Consider the following 23,040-nt stretch of genomic DNA (forward strand, 5'->3'; position numbering starts at 1 on the left):
TGACATACTTAAAGCTGGTAGAAAAAAGAACCCAAAAAACTAGCTATAAACAAAACCTCACATGAAAGGGCTTAATTATCGACAGTTCCATTGAATGAAGTGAGAAATGCCCACATTTGAACTCCTCAGTGTGTACTGTAGCCAGAGCTGGCCTGGCTGACTCAGCAGSTACCTGTAACCTCCAGAGGCATTTCCAGTTTCTATTCCCAAGAATGACAGAAATCCTTGTGAACCAGGAGTGTAAGAAAAGGACATTAAGGATTACATTATGGCTGAGAGAATATTAGACCAAGGAAATCAGCTTTTACTTTTGTTCTACTTAAATTCCCAAATGACCTGAGTAAATCAGTTAGCACTTGATTCATAAAGGTATTTAGCAACTTAACTCCCACTAAAAGTGCAAAAACCTGGCATCTGTGACTCATCCTTCCCAGTCTCTCTGTGCACCTCACTGAAATGAAAGTGTGAAAGAGGGTTAGAGGTATTTCCCTTAACTTGGATGGGGGTTACAAGACTTAAATTACTGATGCTTCTGAAACAGTCAGCTACCTTAGGTGCAATTAGCACAGATAAGTTAGAATATTAAGTGCTAGTGCTGTTCCTCTAATGCAGCCATTTAAAAAGAAGGAAAACTTGYTGGTTCCAGTCTCAATCCCTACTGAGCAAGTGCCAAGGCATGCCTTATTTCTAAGTAAAAGCCCCAAAATGAACATCCTCTCCTGCAGGGTCAACCACTCTCTGATTTCTACCAGATCTTCTGGAGTTCACCATCGAGTGCTGTTCAGCCTCACCTCTCATTAAGAACTATCACAATCAATCCCTTTGAAATTTATCAGCCATCTTTTTTCCTTCCCCTCAGGAAGAYACCCAAAATTTGACTTCCTTTTAGAGATCAAGTCAAGATGTGACAAGTTGAACCATCCCTTAAAAACGATGAGCACTAGAGAAAAATTTGGATGTAATCCACCAKCTTTATTAACTGTTTGCTTAAAAGAACAATTAAGGAAAATGACTTTTAGCTATTTCCAGTTTGGCATCTGCAATTCTTTATCACTGCTGGTAGGCTTAGTCAAATCAAARAATTTGCCCTGTATATAAATAAGTTATTAGTGTGATAACAACATCCTCCACTGTGACCTTGGAAAGCTGAGAAAGTAACATTCCTAAAAATACAACTTGGAAAACAAATCTTCAGACAGTAAATGTTAAAWGTTTTTCTTTCCACCTCAATTTGTCTGTGATATTCCACATATTTTGGGGTTTTTTCTTGAAGGAATCTAAAATGAAAAAGTGTGAATTTTTGTTTTTCACAGGAAAAGCAGGATACTTCATTCTTGAAATTCTTTTATAAATCAGTGACATGTACATCTGTTTATTTTTTTTTTGCTGTCCTGGTATTCTCTGAGAGGTTAAGAGTTTAATCACATGTGACTGAACAAAGTTTCAAATTCTTCTTTAAARGCCTTTGATTCAGCCAGCGACTGTTCTGTGGAAAAGAACACCTACCACAGATTTGACAAAATAATGAATTATGTAAGAGATCGAGACACCTCTACAAACTATTTTTACAGCTTCAGCTCAAGTCTGAAAGTCTTATAAAGGCTTCACAGGGAATTGCCCCTGACTAATAAGCTCAGCCCAGTGGGACCAACACCAGAAAATCATTTTCATTTCCATGATTATTTACTGCTTGGCTGAAAAGGCCTGAACAGATATTTRCTGTTACTTGTTGCTAACCCTCAGAAAATATTAAGATGCACTACATTTACGATACCTGTATTTTGAAAATATACACACAGCTACACTCAAAAAATGTTTTGAAACCCTYTAGTACATGACATATGATCTAGTCTGTAGTCAGCTGGAGTTGTTTGAAAAGTTTTGAAGTTGTCGAAGTTACTGCAAAACTATAAAAATGGTGAAAACCTCTTTAACCTCCTTTTGAGGAAATGTATTATCCAATTAACCATTCTGMTTCATGAAATAAGACACTAAAAATAAGCAAACCTTCTTATCCAGGAACTCCATACAACTCACAGCTTTTTAAACTTTCTACAGTTACTCAGCATGAGTTTAAATCTGTTCATGATATCATGGAAGGACAGACCAGCTGATATGTACCAAATGCTCCATCACTAACTCTTTTTGAGTACAACATAGAAGTTTGAACCTCAAGCTACTGATGATTTTGCTTCCACTAATGTATAAAATTCACAAATCCTGGGCTCAGCAAACCTTGTTGATCCCATCTTCAGTTTCCTCTTTGCCATGCAACACAGACAAAGCTCCATTTGTCATTACCAGCACACAGGCAGAAATAAAACTGTATTTAGTAACTTGGAGYTTTGTTTTTCTTGTTTGAAAACTGGGGACTTAAATAATCAAATCCAAAAATAAACAAGAAAAACAAAACAAAACTAAACAAACCAACCCCAACAAAATAAATAGACCCAAAATGAGATGGCATAAAAGTGGTTCTAGAAAAGCCACAGCTCAGTTTCAGCTGAAATAGGCACCAGTGACTGCTGCCTTTTAAGGGAAAAGTAAYTTGCCCTGCTTGCTGCATTTCAGAGTCCCACAACACTGAGAGGAAGTATCAGACACCAACTCTCCGCAACACTGGGAAACACTTGTTTTCCAAAGGAGACACAGCCAAGCTGACTGGAGGTTCCAGAAGGCTGCCAAGAGGCAGCTGAGGTGCAGTGTGGAGCAGTGGGAAGCTCTCTCCCACGGCTCTTACGGACCTTTCATGGGGGAGCCTGGGAAAATGCCTGAGTTGCTGAGTTATCTGCAGCAGCCTGGCAGGTGTTCACTCCCCAGCACSATCTGGCACCTGCCTGGCTCCCCACTTCTCTCCAGTCTTGTCCAAAGCCTCAGCACAAGCCTAAGGCTGATTGCCCCCAAAGCATTTCCATATCTGACAGGCACCTATTTCAATATTTTCAGTCTGTTACACCATCCTCCAGCCCAGACACTTCACATTTCTGACAGGTTGTTGTGGATTAGGACTGACCCTACACTTGGAAAGTAACAACAAAATAAATCATTGCAACACATATATTGAAAATGTCAGAGGATAAATTTTTAACGTTACAGTGTGAAAGTAAATACGTGGGTGCATTAGACTTTCTGAAACACTGTATTGTACATTAAAAAAATTTCTACACTTAGCTCATGCTGGATTAATTTTTCCACACAGATTAGGCTATACTAGTAATAATGTTTACAGTATACAGAGCTTTTCATCTTCAAAGTGCACCACAGACATATTATTACACTGCTTTTTAGCACTCACCTTTTTCCACTTAAAATTATTCACCACAGAATCACAAGTCCTGATCATTTGTAAACAAAACAAAAAAGGAACATTTTATTGTAAACCAACTGTTAATTGTGCAGCTTCCCTTCCCAAAACAAATGTCCAGCTCCATACCATGTGCTCCAGAGCAGGTTGCCATTGCTAGCTTAGAAGAGATTCAAAAGCAAATACTGGCATTTTAGTTTAAAGCCATGTCTAAGACAGGGACAGCAGATGCAASATATCAGATACAAAAAGTTGTTGAGACTTAAAAAGCCTTTTCTGGAATACCACTTGGTATTTTTTAAACAAGAAGCATCATCACCCAGTTCAAAGTGTTATRCACCATGGAGTGGGCTTCAAAACAACTGAAATGTGTCAGGATGGCATCCATTCTTTCCATACAATCTGCATTCAGTTCAAAAGATGTGATTACCCCAAGCAAGTACACAGGAAAATGTGTACTGATCAACATAAAATCAAGTCCAGAAACATCTTAAAAAAAGTTTAATACCTCAGGAAAAGTATTTGGACCATTCAATTGATATATGTAAAGAAAGGACAAAAAAATACTTGCATGTAGTATTGAATGAGTATTGCTGCAGAGTCTGAGTGAGTATTGATGCTGCCAACTCTTCTACCTGCAAGTAAATCCAGTGATGTAATTTGCCTCTGTCTTTTCCAGGGTGCGTTACAGCAGCTTAAACCAAGTGCACACAGAACCAAGCCAATGATTTTTTTTCACCTTTTTTTCTTTCATAGTTTGTTTAGCATTAGTGCTCCTGTTCTATCTGCTAAATCTTCTGAACACAGGCTAGTTGCCAACACAAATAGGTGAGAAATCCTTCCCATCAAGGACCTGTGGACAAGATTTTAGTTCATATCTGGGAACAGGGTCCCTGACTGGAAGAAAGACATGAACCTTTCAAGGATTGTGATTATAAGAGGATGGGATAGGCCTAGAAAATCCTCCCTGCTATCAGAACCTGGATAGCCTAGACACAGTACACTGTCTAAACAATTCAGAACACGAGCCACAAACTGCAAAACTGGGCTGACCCATTCTGTGAAATCCTAGAGTAGGGTCGTAGGGCTCCTCTCTAGCAGGAGAGGTGGGGAATTCACTGCAAAACCAGAACTATGCTGGCCAAACTGGATCCAGGATAAGGCTGGGCCTAGCCTGGCTGGCAGTGGTGTTCTGGAGGAAAGAATGAAGAAAAGCACATCTGAGACCATCTGGCTGCAAGATGATTAATACCCCTGATGGAGGTCCTGGGAACACACCAGCTCTGAAGRAAAAAGACCATCTTCCCTTCACTACAGATGTTAAGGATGGAGAGGAGAGCTGGAAAATCCATAGCCATCCATAATACATGAGCAGGAACAGCCAGCACCACCTGCCAAAGCATTCAAGCAGATAAATGTAGAGYAATAGATTTCATGGTCAGGGCACCTTTACCACAGACAACTGTTTTCTAACAGGAGACAAGATTTGATTTCACCCTTTTGTTGATCTCAGACTCAACAACCACATTATTAATTGCATGTGATGGGCACTAACTGAAAGCTATTTAGGAATGCTCCCGGTTTTGAACATCTAAACTGTATTCCAGAGAAAACCACGTGCCTGGACTTCTTTAACCACTGGAATGAGCACAACAACCAAGAGAAAGGCTGAGAAAGGCATGCCTTTTTCTACCAGCCAAAAGGCAGAGAGAACTGGAAAACAACCCCTGCGGTAAACACTGTCTGACTCGTCAGCAGCCCAGGAGAAGCTGAAGTATCTCCAAAGTGTCTGTACTGCAATGAAGTTCGGTTAAACTGTCTGGTGGCACTTTWGCACATCAGGACAAGTACATCCCAYAAACTGGCCAGATGCAGCTCTACCCAAATGGGCCAATGTCACTCACACCACTGAACKCCTCACAGTGATAAAAGGAAGGTAGACTCTGGCTCAAATGAGACACAGACACTGTGATGGACCCAAGTTTGACTCACAGGGCACTAGGGAATGCATAATACAGCACATGCCTCTTTCACAAAGTATGTCCTTTCAGCCTCTGTGGTTTTTCCTTGAAGAAATCCATGAACTGCAGAAAAAATTTTGAAGCAATGAAGTACTTGAAATGGAGGATTTTGTATTTTAAGTGTTAGGAATCTCTACAAAGCAAAGTTTCCTCAAGCACAAAAACTCAAATCAAAATGTGGAATTGAGCTTCTTGGAATTTATCAGACGTGACTGGCTCCCCTTACTGTTCATTAGAATAATAAAATCACTGGTGCCAATACTATGATGATGAAAGATTTTCAAATAAAGTCAATCAAATCTTTCACAGGTCTCCAGGCTCTATTTTTTCTTTTCCTGGCAATAGGAAATAACTTCTGCAAAACTTTTACCCCCAAGAGGAAAGGGTTTTAACCCTAAAGCTCCCACAGCTRCCAAGACTTTCATCTTCTACCCATAACAAGGTCTCTAGGCAAGGGTCACAAAAAATGTCAGGAATATATTGTATCACAGGCCTACAAAACCTTTGGGCTTRGAGAAAACAGCCCAACACGGCCCCTGGAGACATGATGGGAGAGAACACGAGGAGGAGCAGGTATAAAAACAGAACTTAAAAAATGTGGCATKAAYATGAAAACAGTTTATTCAAAGGTGATCTTGATAYATAGCAATAAATATTCTTATATTCGATTTTTTTTTGGAGGACTCCTGTTAGGATATCCCAGTGGAGCTAAGAAGSAGATTTGGATGGTCGTGACTCCTCCTCTACCCTAATGTCTAGAGGATACTTCAAAAGAACACGAGTTCTAACAGACATGTGAAGACTTGAACCTGCAGTTTCATGCTGTTGTCTGAATAAAGCAAKTTGTGCCAGAGGTTCACAGGTTTTTGTCTTTTCACACAACAGACTCTTGTTAAATTTGAAACAACTCAGAACAGAAGGAAATTCTGGGGTGCAGCAAATAGGTGGAAAGTACCACAATAGAGTCTTCTGTATTTTCTCTTTATAATGCTGGCAAATWGCTCCTAATTAAGTCAGCTGTTGAAAGGCTCAGTTTCCAAATAAGTCTCCATCTCTTCCTCCTCACACAAGCTCTGATGCAGAGGATGAACAACCATGATTGTGATCATCTCTCACTGCCACCAGCTCAGCTCTGGTTCTGGTGCAAAAGAGTTAGAGACTGACTGTAAAATGGTTTCGATAAAACCACTCATTTTAGCTCACTCAAGGACACTGTATTATATGGGATCACCTGAATGGCACAGCTCAGTAGACTCCAATTCTGAAATCAGCATAATGGATGCCAAGYGCAAAAACAAAAGAACACAGAACATCCTCTTCCTCAAAACTAAATACCAAATTTAAGGTCTTTTATGCAAAAGACCAAACCACACAATCCTATCTTGTGCCATGGCAATAAAACAGCAGAGAAAAGACAGCCATTGCCCATATTCTGTGACCCATGTGTGCACATAAAAAAAACCCCACCAATCTAAGTATCTTAATTAAAGGAATAAGAGAAAGATACTCAGTAAACAAACACAAAACTGYCATCTTCTATTTTCTCTAAAGCAAGTTTTGACATTTAAACATGGATTTATACWGTGAATATGGCATGTTTCTCTGAATATGTGTAATTTGCTGTGCATTAGAACATCTCTGATCTATTTAAAGTTGATGGAATACRTAATTTGTAGGTCCACAACAAAGTCAAGACTTACACTGAACTTTTTCTCCTGTTTTCAAGTAAAAGTCTTTATTATTTGCTACATTACTAAATTTTTATTCAATTATCTCTTTTTAAAATAAATTAATGCACAGGCCCTGCAAAGCTTTGCTGGCCCTGCTACTTGTGCCTTTGTAGGTTCCGTGCGCAATAACCACAACATACCTGGTACCTTCAGTGCTGAATCAAACACCAGAACTGCTCTCACTGAACTATTTACATGGAGAAAATAGGCTTTTTTTCATGAATTGGCCCTCCATCTCTATCTGGACAGATTCCTATAAAGACTTATAAAAATTTTCCAAATATGAATAAACCCACAAAAATGTTTGCAATTTTAAAAGCTGTAATTTYTACCTTGGTCATATGATAATGAAACTTAAGAACAAAAGAACAAAGGAGAGTATTATTGTGTGATATGGTAGCATGGAAAGTTTAAAAGAAATTCCTATTCATATTTAACAATGAAATTATACCCTCCATTACTTCCAGTTAAAATCAARCAGAAAGGACTTCAATGCTCAATACATAGCTGCAATGTTGTTTTTTTTCTTAAAATATCATAATGATTTTTCTTTTGCTGGTGATTGCTTGCAGACTTTTACTGAGACTTATTMTTGAGACTTTTAGGGAAGGCAAGGGTTAAAGATGTATAAAAGAGATTTTCTCACAGTTTAAAGAGAGCAAAACAACACATTTAGGAAGCCAGACAGCTAAAAGGTCAAAACGTTACACTTCCAGGTCAAACTTCTGGTTGCAATTAAGTAAATTCCTCTGAACATTTCTAGGGAAATCACATTTCTTTTAGGTTTTATTTCAAATCCCTATTCTTTCTCGCTTACATTTTAACCAAAACAATATTGGTCTCTTTAGAAACATTTAATAAAGAGCATTTTTAAAAGGAACCCAACATTTAATTTCAAAGTAAGAATCAATCTTTTTTTTTCCCATCTCACTTCATATACAGTTGAATTAAAGGCAAAAGAAGCTATTAAACCCAGTTAATTTTTAGAATAAAAAAAATTTCAACCGAAACAAGTGAGCACTCAAAAACACCCCAAACCTATGTGCCACCTCCTCCAGGTGTGCTAAAACAGATCCATGTGCTACACACTGGGAATCCATCCTCTGTATTCCTGATTCCAAGGGACTAGAGAAGCTTTAAAACCTATGAAGGGCACACATGAAAGAGCGCCTCCAAGAGGAAAAGATGGTGCAGAGAAGAGTAAGACAGTCAAATAAGAAATAGTGCTTAGGGACTGATTTTCAAATTCACTTCRTGTGCCCTTCAAAAATGCTGAATTCCCATTTAGAACGAGCATGCCAAAGGCTCTTTCCAAAGGTATGTTCCCTGGCCTAGATGAGAGTCACTTTGATATTCTCAGGTGAGTATCACATCAGAAATTAAAGGTGGGGTTCATCTTGCTTAACTTGAAGCACCTGCATCAAACTAGTACCCTAAACTTCATTTTTAACTGATAGAGATAAATTACCTATTAACTTCCAGCCAACTTTGAGAAGCTGAGACACATAACTCCACTTTGCAGAGACACATGATTAATGGTGCAGATTTTTGGCCTAACTATAGAATTAAAACTCCAAAGATAATTTGCATAAATATATGTGTCTTTGCATAAACTGAAGYACTAACAGCAAAATCACTCTGCAAAAATATTTGGCTGATAAAGAAAACTTTTTAGCTCACATAGATGTGTAAGAATGGCTGTTTGTGCATGCAAACACACCTTTTTTTTGCACACACAGATTGAGGAGTAATTTTCATCCTATTTTTTCTTTTCATAAAATGACAAAAATTATATGGAAGCAAGASACAAAAAATGGAAACAAGGTGAAAGCAAAAGAAAGGAATACAATGCATTAAGGCAGAGAGTAATTCAAGGCTAGAGGTCAGGACTCTCAAAACGAACACCAAATTCTTCATTTTCAGAAAAAATACATCAAATTAAACAACTYGCCTATTGTTTTGAATAAATTATAYTYCTTTTCAGYCCAACACTATCTATATAAAACACTTTATTAAGGACATCTTTAAAGTAAGTACAATAYTTCATTCCTTACCCAATACCATAAATAATTTCACAGGGAAGCTGCCACCAGGGAAGAAGTAAAATAGGGAGAACACATTCAACCCAGCTGGTGCTGGCAGCTGCAAATATCCCATGTAGGACAGGACACCCATTGCTGAAGCCTCTTCCAGTATCAGGGTAATAACAGGAGGATCCTTCCAAAGGTAGCTGCTTCAGTCCAGACAGTCCCTGGGAGACACCAACTCTGACTGAATGAGGTCTCTTTTAAGGGGAGCACAACGGGAAGAAAAGTCACACAGGGGAAGATCAAAGGTCCCTAAAGCCAAACTTTACTATGGTGTAAAATGCACACAAGTGGACACCAAATACAAGAGCCAAGTGCACGTGGTTATTTCCCCAATACTCTGCCAGACYCCAGGCCCTCTCAATTCAGGCTTTACTGCATCAAAGGAGATTCTGCATCCTCCCTGGAATACTTGCCCATGTTGCTSTGGATTCAGCATAAGCCTTTATCATACCTATTATCCTTTGGCAAAGACTTCCACAATTCTCCTAACTACCCCAGCAATTCCAATCCTTTCATTTGATACTCCCTTGCTTGCAGACTGAGAATGAGACAAGAAATTACTTCATAGATCGTGGTTGTATTCCCCAYAATTTATACACTTTGCAGGCTGAAGGGTCCAGGCACACTTAATTGTTCCCTGTATTGCATTTTCTTGTCTTAGGTCATCTCTGTTGCCCTTTTTGGTGTTTTTCCCAATTCCATTGTATCACAATCTAAGGTAAGATAGAAAAAAAAAAAAAAAAAAAAAAAAAAAAAAAAACAAAAAAAAGAAAATACCCTAAGAATGTGTAAGTATGGACACTTCTTTTGTTCTTGTCAAGTATCCATTACCCTGAGAAAAGAACAAAACAAAACAACAACCAAAAAAAAGAGTTCAGATATATAACCTTTATCTTCTAGAAAAAAGAATGCTTTGGTGAAGACAAGATGCCCTCATTCCCCATTAGCTGACTGCAAAAAATGGGGGAAAAGTAGTCTAAAGCAAATACAGAAAATATTAAGTACAAGATACTAATAAAAACATTTTTCATAAGTTACTGCATAAGTTACTGCATACTTCAGGGAGCTCTGTTGTCACAGACAGATGAATGTAAGTTTAAAGTTCACACAGATCTGTAGGACTTGGCCACAAATCATAAATGAGTCCATTGTAGAGAAGCTACAATGTAATTCTTTGCAGACAGATATTACAATGTGCAACTGCAAATATCAAAGTTCACTGAAAAGACTCCTCCTCRGTCCCCTATGGGAGCTTATTCTCCCTCTAGTTTCACCCATTGAAGTGTTGTTGAGTTGCTGTTTACAGCAAGGCAAGTGAAAAAATTTTAGTWAAAACCAAACAAAACAGTTTCACAGCAGAGGAGTGTGAGGTAACAACTGGAAGGGTGGGAATAAATCAGTTTTGCTGTTACAGGATAACAATGTGGGACATACCCTACAAGCGTTTCACACAATTCATGTCCTACAGCAATACTGAACAGACCTAAAGCAAACTGGGACAGTCTGAAAAGGGTGTTTCCCTTAAAAACATCATAATGTTCAAATTAAGATGCAAGGCCAAAAGAGTTTGGAATATTTACCATCATGATTTATTGTATATTTTTTGTGCACTTGCAGAAGCCAAAAAAATCGTTTCATAAGCAAGAAAAATGTATTTTCTTATGAAATTGCATCCTATGCATTTTTCTTTRTACCAAATAAGACATGAACTTTGACTCCAGATCTTTGTAAGGCTGAACTACTCATAATAGCTCTTGTACTTCTTCCAGTTTCTCATTTTAGTCAGATTGTCAAAAGTTAATGTCTGAGAATTTCAAGTCTGAGACTTCTACTTGTTAATAMAGTACAGTCACCTTTGCAAAAAGCAGCTGGGTAAAAAGATGGACACAGAATACATGATCACAGTAAGCCACATTTCATTAAAGAAAGTTACAAATATATAAAAAAATATACAGAATCCCAGGGAAATCAGATAAAATCAAGCTGGGAGCTCACTGTGCCATGTGACAGCATGCTCTCTAATTATTTTCACTGTAGAAGACACTGTACAATAAAAAGATCTGAAATCAGAGCAAAAATGTCCCATCCTCAGGCCAAGAAAAACAGCAAGGGAAGGAATGAGAATAGATCTGAAAATTACTTGTAGGAAAAACATAGTTAATTTTCCTCCCTCAAGAAGGGGAAGAAGGTCAGTTTACACTATACCTTCTTCCTTCCTTCAATTTCTAACACCGACATTTCTATCAGCCATATTTTCTCTCCACTTCTCCTTATTCTTTCCTTTGTGCCYATGCAAACCTTACCTTCTTTGTTCTTTTCACAGTCTTTCATCATTTTTCCTGTAATTATTATCTCTACTCAGTTCTCTATAGTCTCYTCTTAATTCTCACTGTTCTTGATCAAAACCAGCCACTTTCTGTGGAACATGAAACTTCAAATAATGCAATCACAAGCCATACCTGGTTGATGCCCTTCTTGCATGATTTCAGCCAGCAGATTGGATGCAGGCAAAAGCCAAATTTTGAGAATCCACCCATTTTAAATTTCTCTTTAAAAAATAAAATAAACCAAAGTCAAACACGTTTGGACATCAATTAAACACAGGAAACAGAGAGTTTATACCAAAGCCTCAGTCCAAAGACTAAATTAAAGCTTACTTTGGCAAATTGTTCATACTGGCCATTTGGGAGGGGTGTGGAAATTGTTCAGACAGAAGGAAGAATAGGAAGAACTTGCTTGTCTTGGCTACTTTCTCTCGTTTTTCCATTCTTTCTTTCTTTCTTCTCCTGTGTGTAACACCCACAGATTTCCTAATGAGCTGGTATGCGACCCACCACACTGCAGTGTGGGTGTAACTCAAATGAAAAAGAACCGTAAATTAACAAGTAACTTGCATGGCTATTTACATTTACTGCCACAAAAATGAAAGGTAGTGTCAAATAATATTAATATAAACATAACATTAATACTAAAAAGAAGCTGTGATAGGTGAAAATTTTCTCTTCAAAATAGTTATTGTAGTAAGGAAGTAGAAGACTTAACAAGTCTCTGCTCAACAGATCTTGCAGGATTAGGTCTGCTCATCGAAGCAAGGTAGCTTGGCTTCTAGTTCTGAAAAGAAGCCTAATACAACATGCCTTGACATTAAAGGTAGTCTAAAATCTTATTAACACTGGTCTAATAATTCTCTTTTCAATAAATTTTGAATACATGCTGCAATGTGCACAGCAAACTAGTTTAAATTGTCCTGRAAAGATGGAACTTCAAACAGAGGTGGAATGCTGACTTGGGATACTGGAAATAGTAAGTAGCCAGTTAATAGGCATGTGAAGGTTCCTTCCATAGACACACACTTCCTTACAACAGCAGGGGTTTTACAGCAGTGAAACCCCACACATACTGAATAATTTGGAGCAAAAGAAACCACACTGAGYTTGAAGAACGCAGAAACTCCTCAAAACCTCCAAATGCAACAAYAGCTGCAGCTGAAGCCTTTCCCCAGCAGCACCTCCGTGAACCTTGCACCAGCCTCGTGCATTCCTTGGTGTGCCACAAACCACTGCCAGCCAAGCACTGGCCTGGAATCTGGCACTTCATGTGTGTGAAAAACACAAAACCATCTCATTGCACCCTCCAAACAGATCCTAGAGAGGAAGGCAGAACACAGGAGGTAATTGGTAAAGACTCTTGGCCCTGTGGCTCACCTCAAAGGGTCAGTCCTTAGAGGCARGGCCCGCCTGCCCCAGTGAACACCCACCTATTCTGTTATTTTCTTCCCAGGTAAGAACAGACTTGAATGGAACTTGAAGAAACTTGATTCTTGGACTTGAACAAAGCAGTCCTTTCTTACAAATTACAGCCTTGAGCAAAGCAGGCTGGGAGAAGAGGAAAGAGTTGGCTTCGGAAATGAAGCTTAACATGAATGTTCGTTATCACAGCCTGTTTTCTTCCTTTAGTTCTTTATTGTTAATTAATGACGGTGAGATTAACTGCAGAAAACTGATGGAACAGTCATTCTGCCTTATCCAAAGTAAATATCCTTTAATCTAAAACTGTCACTGATATTACCGATGACCTCCTCAAATGCATATCCCTGTTTTTAATTTTCAGGAAACAAGGGCAAGAGTCAAGCAGAAGATCAGTTCACAAGCTTGGGACAGCACACCAGCATTTTTACTGAAAAGCTCATGATATGAAAGAAAATAGAAGACCCTAAATTCTCACAGACACCCTCAAATTTGTGTTGCATCTGCCCACATATATAGAAACAATTATGTCTGGCAGTTTTACCTTATAAAATCATCATTTTTCAAAACCTGCTTTTTACTGAAGCAAGAAACTTAAAAAAAATCCCTTGATAAAAGAAAACACAGAAAAACCCCAACAAATCTTAGAAATTCTGATCCCACCATCTGTAATGTCCCTCTGCTTTTACTGAAGAAAATTCTGTTTGTTCACTGATAATCAGAAACACACAGAGGTCTGAAAGTTCATGTGTTTGACAAACATTAGTAACATTTTAAAGGGATAAAATGTAGTTACAACTTGCAAGGAATAAAGGAGTTTGGAAATCTTTTAGTGGCCTCAAGCACCTTCTCCTTAGGTGCTATTGTRTTATTGGGAGTGGGAAAAAGCTCTCTCATCATGCCAGAAGAATCTGGCTCCCATATATACCTAAAATTTTGCAATAATAAGCTAACTATRGAACAGGTAACCCATGTTTCCTCATTAAAACCACTCATTATTATTGACAGTGGCATTTAAAGCTGCAAYCATGTAATAGAATTCTACAGGAATATACCTTTTCAATAATGGAAAGCATTTTAAGAGGTAAAGAATTTGTTCACAACTGMGGTTGTTCACATAACATGTTGAATTCTAAAATTTATGAGCATAATGATCACATATGGTAGGTATGAAATTCTATTTATTGCAGAAGTCATGCTTCAGCAGAGATCCCTCAATGTACTTAAGGAGATGTGACAAACCATGGCCAGCACAGGGCTTTAGTACYGCCCTTCTTTTCTGCCACAAGTTCATAACATGCTCCAGGCTAGTAATAAAAACCAGTCATTTTTTGCCTGACAACAATTTTAAAAGAAATTGCTGGTATGATATCAGACCGACAGATAAGCCTATCAGCTGTAAACCCCACCATTATATCAATGAAATGGTATTAATTAAACAAAAACAGGSAGCTGTTTAGCCCCAAAGCTGACCTAACAGGCAAAAGCTACAGTGAGCRGTCATGAGCTTAAAATGTGCATGTACTGAAATGGCACTCATTGGTCTAAACACCCTCAMACACACACAAAAAAAGAATTGGGTAAGGTTCTTAAAACTGTTCTCTTCTGCACTCCCAAGGTCATGGGTAGGGCTGCCAAGCCAGCAGTATCACTAGTGAAATGACAAATGTCATTTATCACATCACACCAACTTTTTAAGACTGAACAGATTACCAAAAGCAGGAGAAGATATTATTTCTGTAYTCAAAAATTCTAAACTAAATGTTTGAGATAAATGGAGACTTAACTAATCAGTAAGATTTCAATCCATTTTGCAGGACCAAGGATAATATAAGTAATTTTTTAAATTTTAATGATAGACTCTCCAACTAATTACATTCACTTTTAAGTAACACAGAAAATTAACTCACTTAATTCTTGCACTAATATAGCTGAAGCAATTCCAGACCCAAACATCAACTATTTCAGCTCTTCTTGATGGCAAATTTCTCACAGAAAAAAATAAAGAACAGTATTTTCCACTACACTTTATTTCACACTAAGTTAAATAATTTCTTTTACCAGTAAGRAATAAAGGTCCAGATGATCCATGTTCCATGGTTTTCCACTGACCACGTTGTTTAGGTGCTTCCAAGTAGTGYTTGACCCTTGAAGCAACAACTTCTTCTAGCAGCGTGCAGACCTCCTGAAAGAGAAACCACTGGCCTGGTTAGATCTACATTTACAGAAATGCCCACAGGCACACAGCAGAAATCAATACAAAATTACCCCCTCCCACATTAAAAGGAAAAACATTGAGAGGAGAAGCACATGAAGTAGGAAATGAATGGGAAGAAGGGGGAGAGTCAAACCATTTTTCTACAAAACAGAGGAAGGACATTATGAAATTCTTATTTGGCAGATGAAATACGTTATATTACAATACAAACATTTTTTAATCAGAAATTAGTTTCATATGCATGTAAAGTAGGGAAAAATACATATTAAAATGTGTGACAGCATTAAGTATTTAAGCAAAATTTTAGTTAAAATCCTCTCAGGAACTGTCACACACAATTTCCGTGCAAGAATCCTTATAAACCACAACAGGTAAATTTTGCTTCAATTCAGTGTAATTGGGGGGCGGGGGGGGAGACTGAACAAATTAGGTCACAGCAACCTAACTGCTCTAATTAATTTAGATTTTTTGGCTCCTAAACATAACTGTTCATATCTTTCATACATTCTTCAACAAAGCACCATAAAACCACATACGACTCGTGAAGAACAAAATCTTCAGCCAGAATTACTCAGAAAAAAAAAACAAAAACCAACTTGGAGTGAAAACAAAAAATTCATCTGTTGAATACTGGAATAAGTTGTAAGTTTAATACACACATTTGAGACTTTTCCCTCTGTATTCTCATTTTCCATTGTTCTTAAGTAAGTGCTCACAGAAATGATACTTTGTGGCACACAAAAATAAAATTTAACCTCTATAATGTGTTTGGGTAATAGATAAAATTATATAAGGAGTATCTAAACTGGGTAGTAGATAAAATTATATAAGTAGTATCTAAACTATCTTGGCTTGAAATTTCCTTTTGATTAATGTAGAAAGTACTCAGAACAACAAATTTTTAATTCATTGCTCTAAATGAAAGCAGGGCACATATATTAGTCAATCACAACCACTATTTTCTCTTTACAGTGAGAAATCAATTTTTCCTTTCTGCTTGTAGAGTACAATTATAAATTACTGTAGTTGCTTATTCTTCTGTTTAACTCATTAAAGTGATCCCATTACACATTCTTTCATGGGCCTGTGTTCAGGTTAGAATGAAAAGGTCTAGAAAGCAGCAGAAGCATAGTGTGTCTTTCGTTCCTTCTGCAGCAATAAACATTACCATCCACTTCCTTCATTTACATGGAACATATTTTACTCGTTAGGCCTATGGAAACATTATTTAAATGGCTCTCCATAAAGTACCACACAGAGCTCAGAGAGCAAAGATAAAACTTTGATTTTGCTACTCCAGGGGAATGAAAGAAAGGGCTGGGAATTTGGAACGACAGAAAAAGGGGACAAACTGCAAGATCTTGCAGCAATCCCAAGAATACTCTACATCCAACTGGTCACAGCAGTGTGCCACRGTGGTCATTCCAACACCCAGATGTGTTTCCTTACACCAATCCCATGCTTTGGGCACTGGTGTAGTTCCCATCCTACATGTGCTCCAAGGAGGAGATGGCAGCCAAAAGGCCACTGGGACAGCATCAGCAGGATCCATGTGCTCAAGCCAAAGACTTTCACCCAGGGTAAGCAGGGGATCAGCAGGAATTGTGTTTGTTACAGAGGCATCCACATTCTCCACAGACAAGCACAGAGGGCTGCACCATAACTAGTATTTTCCAGACTTTGGAAACAATAAAAAATGTAGAAACCAATTGCAATGAACAAGCTCTCAGAAAAAATATGTCGGAATATTTTTTTCTTTAGGACCTTTTCTGCCCTCACACAAAATTCTGCATAGTATTTTCAGGAAGCGAACTGCAAAGCTATTTGGACTCGCACTTCTGTTGTTGAAAATATGCAACCTTTGTACTTCTCTCGAAACATGCAGTCACAGAGATGTACTGAATGCTGTCCTGTCATGCCTCTATACTAAATCAATCATGATCTAATTTCCTGAAATTCATCTCTTTTGTTTTGGCAGTCTTACAAAATACAATTTGAAAACATTTAAAACTCAGATAACCAGGAGAGTAAAACTGGTTATAAATAAAAATAGTAATGAGCATTCATTCAGTCAGAAAAAAAGAAATCTAAAATATTTCCCCTATTTTCTTATTTCTCTGCTTAATAAAGCACAAATCAGATGAACCACATACTGCTAAGTATTCTGCTTTTGCTCCCGCAGGATATTAATTTATAGTTTCTTTTAATTCCATTTAAATGTATTACTCTGAGATGTCTGGGGACGCTGTGCAGTGACAAGTTAATGATGGCATTATTAGGGAAGCTATCTGCTGAAAATTACCGTAACAGAGACTTGCGGGAAAGTCCACAGGCATCCCAAACATGTCCTGCCTTCGTTTTCAATAGGGAACTTCTCAAGTTCCCACACAGGCTGACAGGGGAAAACTCCCATCAGGAACTCAGCACAAGATCGTGTGTGATTTCTGTACAATTTGATGAAAGTTACAGGCAGAATTTTGCTGCTTACTGATGTACTCATTTTCCACAATTTCATCAGCATATATAAAGGATACACTTAAAAACAACAGAAGTTTCTTTTTTGCAAGATGCAATGGTTCTACTATGGTTTATCATGCATATTTATATGCTCTTGCACCTTCTAAATGCAACACCATTTACACTTCTCAGAAAGGGAAAAAAAATAATAGAAAGGTATTTCACCAACAAAATGATACTTGTCACAATCTGATTTATATCACTCAGGATAATTTACAAGCATCCATGGGAAACTTTTTTTCAACAATTAAAAGTTCAGTCAGAAGAATCCACACAGCATACACACTCATGTATGCGCACACAAACAGAGTTAAAAAATTAAAAAGCATATTTGGGTCATTAGTGACCCAAAAATCACATTTGTTTGACTTAGGGGTCCCACAGCAACCACTGATGGTTAAGTACAACTAACAATATTCTCATAACACTGAAGAATTCTGAACAGTTCAAGGCAATGCAACTTCTTCCATACAGACTCATGCATTTGAAGTAGAACTGATATTTGCTGTACCTCTTTCTCATGATCTGAAAACCAGCTGGTGTCTTTACTGGAGCCTTGAGGCAAAATATGAACATCCACCAAGACAGCAAAGTTCCCACACTGGAAAAAAAAAAAAAAAAAAGAAAGAAAAAACATGTTCAATTGTAGCTGCTAGGAAGCACATGTCGAGCAGACAGGGACATAATCAGGTAAGCACATGCCTCTGATTCAGAGTTACAGCAGGCAGAACATTAAACTGTGGAAGTTTAGGAAGTATTGAATTACGAATTTATCATTGTTTGCAGACTTAACAAGAAACAAGAGCACCGGATCTATCTTGGATAGCTCACTGAAATGTCTGCATAATAAGCACAAGTACGTGGAATTTTCTTCTATCTAAATGCCCCTTTTAAATCTGAGTTCAAGCAAATTCTAATGTGTGAAAAATTAGCTATTCCTTCRCCAAACTCGCACCACTCTATTTTCTGAAAATTTGGTACCACAGTCATTATCTAGTTTGTGTTTTAAATTTATTAAGTACTTAAAAATTCAGCACCTTAGAAGTCTCTTTCTCTCTCCAAGCTACATAATGTAAAGAACAGCAAGGCTGAAGGACTCGGCAGAGAATATTTGGTATTTAGCACATCTGTCATTTAGCCAATACTRTACGTTGAATGGTTAAATAATAAGGTTCACCTATTACTAAACACTATATGAAGTTGTTATAAGCTACATCTGAAGGCACATCAAGTATTTCTGAAATTCCTTGGATTGGTTTTGGCTGAGGACACAGTGGTATACAAAGTTTGTTTTCTTTCACTGGCACATCAGCAATTATCATGAACTAACACAAGGAAGCGTGAATGGCATGAACACATCCCACTTCCACTGGGCACTAACTCACCCCTGCCTCTTGTCCTGCACAGAGATGTGGCATTACAAGCCAATGGTTTCCCTTTTTTTCTACTGCAACACTGCACCAAATCTCACTCAGACACCSTTTAACTGAGCAATGTACAATGCAAAAGCCAATTTCATCATTTTGCCCTGGCTGCTTGTGGTGCACTTGTGATGCAATGAACTCCCTCCGTGAGAAGACTGGACATGTGCAGTCATGGCAATTGCACATCTGGAATGTSTGATGGAATAGAAATAACATCCTGATCCCAGACAAACCTCACATGTGCCCGGACCATCCAGCATGAGATTGGTCTGGTTTCAAGGGTGTTGCAGCACTCRCTTCCTGTCCTCACTCACTCTCTCCATATTTGCTCTTCATTGCCAAACATCTGCAAAGCCCAGCCTCAGAATTCCAACTGCTAACAGAGTTAGTTCTAGAAACAGTGTGATATAKGGTTTTAGACTCCAGTTTTACATCACCTACTGTCTAAGGGGCACATCTGTATCTCAGGCTTATGGAATAGCACAAGTACACCTGTTGAGAGTACCCCTACCTACACAATTACACTAAGAGCAACAAGATTTCGCACTGATTTTATTAATCATAACAGCATATTTGTTAAATTTAAAAACTTGTTTTATAAAACATTTGGATCTGTAAATTAACTGCAAACAGAAKTTTTTAAGYAATGATTCAAATATAATTAAAATGKAATTCATGGCCAATATTGAATGTAGCTAGAAAGTTTGGCAAATGAGACAGGCATTGTGAAATCATTTTGAGAAACTTCTAAGTTACTTATAGGTATCAGTCACTGAAAGAGCAGAATGCTTTGATCTATTGTATCAAAAGGCTTCTCTTTCCTCCAGAGAACCAAGAATTGCCAGATGGCTGAAACAGCAAACCTTTCCAAGCTTTAAATGGATGACAAAATATCTCACAAAAATCTCTGGTGAATCATTAGTCAGCTCCAGCAAACTTTAAATTGACTACTGAACTTCAAAGTTAGCAGACGCTGCAGATTATAAAGTGAAAGGCAGTAAATTATTCATGGTTCAGCAYTAATAACAACAAACAAGTAGTTGATACATCAAGAAAATTCAAATTATCAAATGTTTCATGTTAACTGGCAGCATTTTCTATTGACTACAAAACTTTATATATAGACACAGATGCAAAGTATAGATCTGCTTTTCAAGGAGACACAATATTTGTAATTATTTTCTTCTGAATGGCACTGTTTGTCTCAGTTGCCAATCTTGAAACAACAGGGAAAAAAGAAATAATGAATCACATTSAAAAATACATAATGGAACAGTTAAAATTACCTTTAAAATTTTACAAACATGCCAAGCACTTGTAGTACTTCAAAGATAAAACAAATACCTATAAATAATGCATAAATCCCTATAAAATAGACAAGATTTTCCAATGGAAGATTTCTATCCCTCTGAGCTTTGGAGAACTCTTCTTGTGGACAGCACACCTGGAATTATTTCAACAGCCATAAACCAACCATTTTGCCACACAGTCAGAACAGCTTTGGGACAGGACACAGGGAAGCATTACTGCCACAGGTGAAGAGGAACAGGGGAGTCAGAGAATACAAGCACAGACTCCCTGAGCCTCACTGCCTTCTATTTTTCCTAAGTCCTGAACATGATATGAACAACAGCTCCCATGCAGGCCCCCCTGCACTCTTGAGCTGCACAATACATGGTAGAGCCTCCACCTGTATTTATGCTTTCCATGCCTTCACATGGTATAGATCTATGGATGATACATACACTAAGCAGCTCAATACAACTTTGGCTGCTTCAGCGGCAAAGAGCCAAGTACAGACTAAATGCCAATGCAAATAATTGCAGGGAACAGAGACAAGTGAAAAAAAAAAAGTACACAGTTTATGTTAGCAGATTTGATGCTCTCACAGAAGTTTCTTGTTTTATTTTTATTTTGATGACACGCAATTCCATGAAAACACTAGCTTTTATTTTAGTGGGAATGAAGTGTTTCCAGTCTSTGTGGCTGCAAGATGCAACTCGTGACTCTTAAGCACCACAGCTGAAAGGCAAACAAAAAGAACAGCAACTTTTAATTTCACRCTTTCAACATCCATCTCGAAATTTGCACTGAAAATTGTTTTTTGAGGTGTGATTGTCAAAACTGAAACTTGAATGCCTGATTTGAAACATACTTGTCAAGAATCAATAGGAAACATTTCACTGAAAAATTAAAGACAGAAGCAGATGCTCCAAATTGATATCCCCCATAACTCTAGATTTCAAAAACTCTTCATTTTTACAAGCTGTTTTTAATGTTCACATTCTTATTGTAACAGTCTAATGAAATTCATTGTGTTACTAAACAAAGGGCTTTAAATGATCTCAGAATGTTGTTAGTGTATTGTTGTACAGCGATGGCATCTAATTCAGAACATCTTTTCAGAAATCAAATTGTTTATACAAATACATTAAACACKTCACAGACTCTGCAAATTAAAAATATAACCAGACATGCAACATAAACTGAACAAAACCCAACACAAAGTGGTCAGTCAAGCAAAGCCATCTGCTCATAACCTGTTGAAACCTTGAAATAAGCAGATATTAGATGAATTATTCCAAATCCCCAATGAGTAAATGAACCCAAATAAAAACTTTGTATTTCTATACTCAGTTTTACATCAGTGGGCTCCTACATGGGTACTCTTTTAAACTGCATCACTTGAACAGCATARAGCCAGTCCTCATAAACAAAAAGTCCTTGGGATGCTGGAGATAAGCACAGTGAGTTTGTACTCAGTTACACAAATCCAAATGTGCTGTATCATTTAAGYAGACAGGACTGGAGAACCAGCCTCCCAAGACACATATTACGGTTTCCCATTTCTGTGATTACGGATGTGGGCTGGAGGGTCAGACTTAATTGAAGCTGAGTTGGAACAAAAACATCTGATAGCTTGGCTGGTTTTTGGGATGGGTGGGAAGGAGCCAAGCTGCAACCCTCAMACAATTCAAAACTTCAGAACTGCTCCACGATGAGCATATAGGAGCTGTTTATTTCTGCTGTTCTCTCTTCCCTGAGCACTATGCTACTCTGTTAGTTACAGAGAGAATTTTATCCCAGTCTTAGATGATGGCTATAGTTTAAAAAAAATTAAAAAAATTAAAAAAAGTAATACTTGATCCCAATGACCACTCCAAAATGTCACTGGAAGTCCTTTTTGGCATTGTGACAAAATTGATAGGCCATATCATCAGTCTCCAGATGGCAAAAGCACAGCCAAGAGATTTTGTGGGAAAAAATAAAATAAAACACACAAAAGACACTTATGTGAACTATCTTGTCTTAAAATAAACAGGAAAATGTCAATATTTTCCATCCTAAGTTCTTTCTAAAAATCAGTAAGGGTTCTGCATTGAATCAAGCAAGTTCTAGTATCTACAGCACTMGTGTAATTATTTATTGTCATCGGTCTATACACTGTGCCAACTGTATTATGAAGAAATTTATGTTTTCCACACTTATTTAAAGTTTATTCTCCTCCTTTATCTTTCTGATCCCAAAGAAAATTATATTTTCCTTTTGTTTATACTTTWAGCACCAATGATTTACAATATTTTGATTTTTTCTTACACAGCAATAGCAAGAGGCAAAAATCACTTAAGCAAGTGAGCATACAGCACAAGAGATATATTTGTCATTACACAACATTAAACTTTCATTTACAAGCATGTCTTAGCAGCACAATAATTTGAGGAAATCCACAGCTTCCCAAACCACAGGGGACACTGTTCCAGCACTTAAATGCGTCAACCTGTATAAACACAGGAGTCAGGATAGGTATTTATGCCACCATCACTGCTGGCRGCTGTCAGGGGACAAAGGAATTTTGGTGACAGCTAACAATGTCCATTTTTCATCCTTCTAAGCAGATAAAGTTACAATTTGATATGTGTATGATTTTTCCACATATTTTTTCTCCAGAATCTCCAGGGGGTTGTTTTTTATTCCTTTGGTTTTTTGGTT

The 23,040-nt window shown here is 37.6% G+C and overlaps 1 protein-coding gene across 2 annotated transcripts in view; it reads right to left on the bottom strand.

Annotated features, from left to right (window-relative positions):
- SLX4IP (SLX4 interacting protein) overlaps positions 1 to 23,040 on the bottom strand; it is a 71,473-nt gene that overhangs the window by 18,152 nt on the left and 30,281 nt on the right. The window contains exons 4-5 of one of the 2 annotated variants that reach the window (XM_057369021.1): positions 18,138 to 18,227; positions 14,953 to 15,076 (exon numbers count right to left, since the gene is read on the bottom strand). In XM_057369021.1, coding sequence (XP_057225004.1) covers positions 14,953 to 15,076; positions 18,138 to 18,227 — 214 coding nt within the window. The remainder of the gene's footprint in view (positions 1 to 14,952; positions 15,077 to 18,137; positions 18,228 to 23,040) is intronic. The other variant, XM_057369022.1, reaches the window with a different exon arrangement.

The sequence above is a fragment of the Malurus melanocephalus genome, unplaced genomic scaffold (assembly GCF_030028575.1).
Source record: "Malurus melanocephalus ecotype Western Australia unplaced genomic scaffold, MMel_1.1 scaffold_101, whole genome shotgun sequence".
NCBI classification, from domain to species: Eukaryota; Metazoa; Chordata; class Aves; order Passeriformes; family Maluridae; genus Malurus; species Malurus melanocephalus.